Source organism: Glycine soja, chromosome 20 (genome assembly GCF_004193775.1).
Source record: "Glycine soja cultivar W05 chromosome 20, ASM419377v2, whole genome shotgun sequence".
Classification (NCBI taxonomy): domain Eukaryota; kingdom Viridiplantae; phylum Streptophyta; class Magnoliopsida; order Fabales; family Fabaceae; genus Glycine; species Glycine soja.
In genome coordinates, this window is record NC_041021.1 from 5,407,676 (window position 1) to 5,412,717 (window position 5,042).

The following is a 5,042-nucleotide window of genomic DNA, read 5'->3' on the forward strand; positions in this document are numbered from 1 at the left end:
ATATTACTATAAGAACTTGCATTCAAGTTATGCTCGTAATAAGAAAGAATCGGAATGAGTAGAGAATCACTTAAACTTTTATTCTTGTTATATTAAGAACTTGGGACAAACACGTTTCATGAAAAATTATTAAAAATTAAGTAGTTTTATTTCTAAAGAGAAGAGAAAAACATGTATTTTTTATATAAAAAACTAGGTGAAGATTTTAAGAAAATTATCTCTCTTTTTTCTCTACTCACTCTCTTTTTTCTCTTTTGGATCATATCTTTTGAGATAAAAGAATTAAAAAGAGTATAAGGAATATAATCTTTATAACACATATTTTTCTATTCGATAAAATTTATTAAAAATAAAAAATCATTAGAATTCTTATGACATGCATTCAAGTTTTTCAGTTTATGAAAAGAAATTAATAACACTTAATTATGTACAAATTACAAGAAGAAAAAGTGAAGACTTGAACGTTACCTCACCCAGTAAAAGGGTAGAAAGAACAACACTGAAGAAAGGCTCCATGGCTTTGATTGTGTGAGTGAAAGATACAGCAACCTTGCCAAGACTAATGTTGGTCAAGAGGTTTCCCATTGTGTGAGCCACTGCCAATGGAAGGATTGCTGCAAGCTGTAAACACAAATATAATTAATAAAATTAATAATTTGAAATTAGAGTGATTACGCCACCAAATTAATGGACCACCCCTTTTTCACCATACAATTCAATCATCATACAATTCAAAATACATGTGAACCACTTATGTTTGGTCTTGGATGGAGATTCAAAGTTCAGACTAAATTAATCACCAACGATGCAAAGACAAATTGAAATGCTGTAATTGTTGCTGGAAATGGATAGACTTTTAGAGCCTAATACACAATCATCAGTGCATTGCAATTGAGAACAACCAAAATAGAGTTTTAAAAAAAAGTAAAAAAGAAAAGGTAAGGACACTCCACATTTCTTAATTGTATCTAAGTTTTCTCCAATACTCACACTCGATCATTTCCCTTTGATGAGTGTTGAACGGCGAAGATGGTAAACAAAGACGAGTGGGTGCGAGCGGCGATGGCGGACGACACCGTCGTGGTGGAGCTTCTGCTATGCCTCAAGCAAGGTACCGTTTCGCACAAATCTCACCAGCAGCTTATACCTTTCTCCTGGGGTGTGAAACAGTCGCGCTCAAGATCAAGGCTTAGAGCTGTTGTCTCTCGCAGCGACACCGTTGTTTCAACTACATGCAGCCCCACCACGCCCCTCTCTTGGAGCGCTGGCACTGACAATTACGAAGACTCCAGCCGCCGCCACCACCACCACCACCACCACGCCGCCATATCTAAGGTTTCCTCCCTCTCTCTATGTTGTTTGTGGAGGGTTTGGTAAGGAGGCGGGAGCACCTACAGGTGTAGCTGTGGCTTCAAAACCCTAGAAGGAAGTGGAAGAGTGAGACGATTTTCACAAAAACAGAGAAATTAAATATTAAAAACAGCAAAAATTTTCTAAGATGTTTTATTTAAAAAAATGTCGCCCCCTTATATACTTTTGGTGTGATAAAAAGTATTTTTTTTTAGTAGTGTTGGAAAATACCTATTACCTAATAATGCAAGCATGAAAATTAACTAAGAAAGTTAAATGCATTCTTATGGCTTGTTTTTTACACTCCTCTACTTTGTGTCTGCATTTTTATTAATAATGTTAATTTTCATTAATTGATAGTATGAGAAATTATATACTACTGGAATACATAAAAAGTATACTTACAAATATTACAGGAACTAAAACTAAAAACTAGATATATTTTCTTGAATTTAAATACATTTGATCACTTTTTATTGGTTCAACTAAAAATAAGATCAACTTATTTTTTATACGTGCAGTGCCTCTGTAATTTAATCTCTATACTATAGCACATTTTTTTAATCGATTCAACTAAAAATTATTACGCATTCAACTAAAAATAATATTTGGTTCCATCAAATAATCTATAACAATATAAAGAGGATATCTCCTTTTTGTGTATACATTTTATTTGACGCTTTTGTCTCTAAATTAATCACAAAATTACCATTTATTATCCTTACTTCATCTACTTAATTTTATTCGTTCATTTTGTCTTGACCTTTGCACCCTTCTTGATCAAAAATATTTTTTATCTCTCCACTAAGAAAAATAGGAGGATCTTTCTTTTCTACACCATCATTGTGTTGTGTGTGTCTCTCCGTAAATTGTCTTCGACTATTATGACAACACGTACCAATTGTCATGAACATCTTCACCAAGAAACTCACTGCCAAAGGTTCTCCTTCTCCTTCCCAATTATCCTTTTCCCTCTCAACTAATTATAATAATTAAATTAGTGTTGTTACGTTTGGGTTGCGTTCGTTTGTTTCCAATCAATTGAATTTTCATGTTTGTGTTTGATAATTAAAAGCGCTTGCTATTATTTTGTGCATAGACATTTCGTGAGAGTAAAAGAGGAATGAATAGAAAAAGTCTTTCTCTTTTTTTTTTTCATTTTTTAATGTTGCAGAAATGAATTTTGTTTATCTTTTTGAATGGTTAACATATACAATTTTGTTTATCATGATTCCATGCAATTTCAGATATCTCATCTAATAACATTCAATCTTTTTATTTTCATCTTTCAATTTATTTTGGCTTCGTTCTTAATTTATATTCAGGTTCTTTGTTTAACCTTTGAATGTGAGATTTTTTACACCATATGATACAATTGCTTTTAATTGTTTATGTTTCTATTTTAATTTTTTCTAATATTTTATGTGCATTTCAAGTTTATCACAACTCCATAACTTCAAATTCATTTATAGGAATCAAATTCGTAGGAATTTATCAAATTCATTTCAAGTTTATCACAACTCCATGACTTCAAATTCATTTCAAGTTTGTGATTAATAATCAAATTCGTAGGAATTTATCAAATTTTTTAGTAACTTTGATTTTTAAGAAATTCATTTATTTATTTTATTTTATTTTTCTCTCAATCTTACCTTTTTTCTCTTATTTTTTTTATTTCCATTTTATATTATTCTCTCAATCTTACTCTTTCCGTCATTCTACCACAAAATTCTCTAATAACTATGGCACAACTAAATTGCATACATTATTCATTTCAAATATATTGCCAACCTTCTATTTATCTTCTTATATCCTGTATTAATTTCTTCTTTTTTAGCATTATTTTTTTTAAAAAAATCATTCTTTAACATGTAATATAAAGTATGGATAATTTAAATACTCATCAATCAAGAGAACAAAAGGAAAAAAAAAATACAAGAAATAGAAGATGAAAAATGATCATGAAAAAAGACAAATGAATTATCTAAGAGACAAACAAATTATGAAAAAAATATAAGCAACACAATTAACATTAATATTATATTTTTGTTACTTTCAAGTATTCATTTCAGGTGTACGTACGGTATATATTAATGATTAATCATATGTAATTTTAATTTTAAATAACACTTCATATTTTTTTCTTTAATTCAAATAATGAATTTTTATACAATTTTGAAATAATTATTTGATTGATTTACATTTAAATTTTAAAAAATAGTTAATTGTAATTTTAGTGGATACAATTTTGTTGCATCTTCATAGTTTGATCTTATAATTTTATTTATTGAAAGTTTAAAATAATCGCATCACTGGAATGAAAATAATAGATGCAATGTAAAATAAAAAGAAATAACACAAAACTAAATTTTAATTTCCCTCTCAACACCACTCTGCCCAATTTCTTTTGCATCATCCCCTCTTCTAAGATCAGTGTCCAAACTGACTTTTGATTTGTTTACATCCCTAACACCTTTTTTCTTTATAATAAGTTAATAACTTCCAATTCATTGTTCTTTTTCCTATAGTTTTCTCTCTCTTCATTTGTTAACAAATTAACTCTTATTGATTTTAAGTTTACATAATTGAATTGAATTTAACGTGACTATATATTAATAATTTACTAACACAACTAAACTAAAGTAAATCATAAATACACTTTCCACATTAAATTAAGAAAAAAAGAAAAACCTTCAATCAATTATACATGTAGTCAATTTTATGTTTTAAATCAACAAAATGACATGTAGAAAAGTTAAAACCAAATTCACTAATTTGTAGGTTAGTTTTTTTATACTTTTATTATTTTCTAAAAAAGTAAAAACAGAATTTCATTAAAAAAATAAGTGTAATTTTTTTAAAAATTAATCATGTATTATGTATTCAATAGAATGAATTTTAAAAGACTAACATATATTACATTAGTCATGTGTTTGGATGGAAAATTTCAAAAATTCAGAAAATTTGAAATGTCAGATATTTAAAATTTCTTAACTTTTACATGAACTTCAAATTTTTTCTTTTCCATTGATTAAAATTTCCTATTAAAATGATATATATTTAATTTTACTTTACATTTTTTTTTATCAAAATACAAAATTTAAAATGATTGATATTCAATATCCCGTTTCAAATCAATTACTTCTTTAAATACTCTATCCAAGCATAAGAGTTGAAAGGATACATTCAACGCAAAATAAAATGAAATAACACAAAAGTGATTCACAACTTCACAGGTTTTTTTTTTTAATAACAAAAACACAAGCTAGATATATCATTAATTTGACCAACCCCAAATAAGTAGCTAATGCATAATAAATGGTCATTCACATAATTTAAAAACTCATTTTGGTTTTATATGTAAAATTGGTAATTTTAAAAAGTGAAATAGATTTACTGATAAAAATAAAGTAAAACTAATTTTAAATAATTACTCATTTAAATGTGTTAACCCATGCCAAGTAACCATTCAATTTAAATAAAACCCTGAAATGAAAACTAATTTTTAAAATAAGATAATATATATATATATATATATATATATATATATATATATTAATTTGATTTCTTAAAAGAAGATTCATTTGAATAACAAAAGCATAGGAAATTAGAGACAGAATTTTAAAACAATTGAAAAATATGAAAAAAAAAAGTTATATTCAACAATAGAAAATAAAGGCAGAAAAATAATA

General features: G+C 27.2%; 1 protein-coding gene across 1 annotated transcript; it reads left to right on the forward strand.

Annotated features, from left to right (window-relative positions):
* Positions 1-1,029: 1,029 nt before the first annotated feature.
* On the forward strand, positions 1,030-1,377 carry LOC114401806. Its single transcript, XM_028364390.1, has one exon. It carries the CDS (start codon positions 1,030-1,032, stop codon positions 1,375-1,377), a length of 348 nt encoding a protein of 115 aa, XP_028220191.1.
* The last annotated feature ends 3,665 nt before the right edge of the window (positions 1,378-5,042 follow it).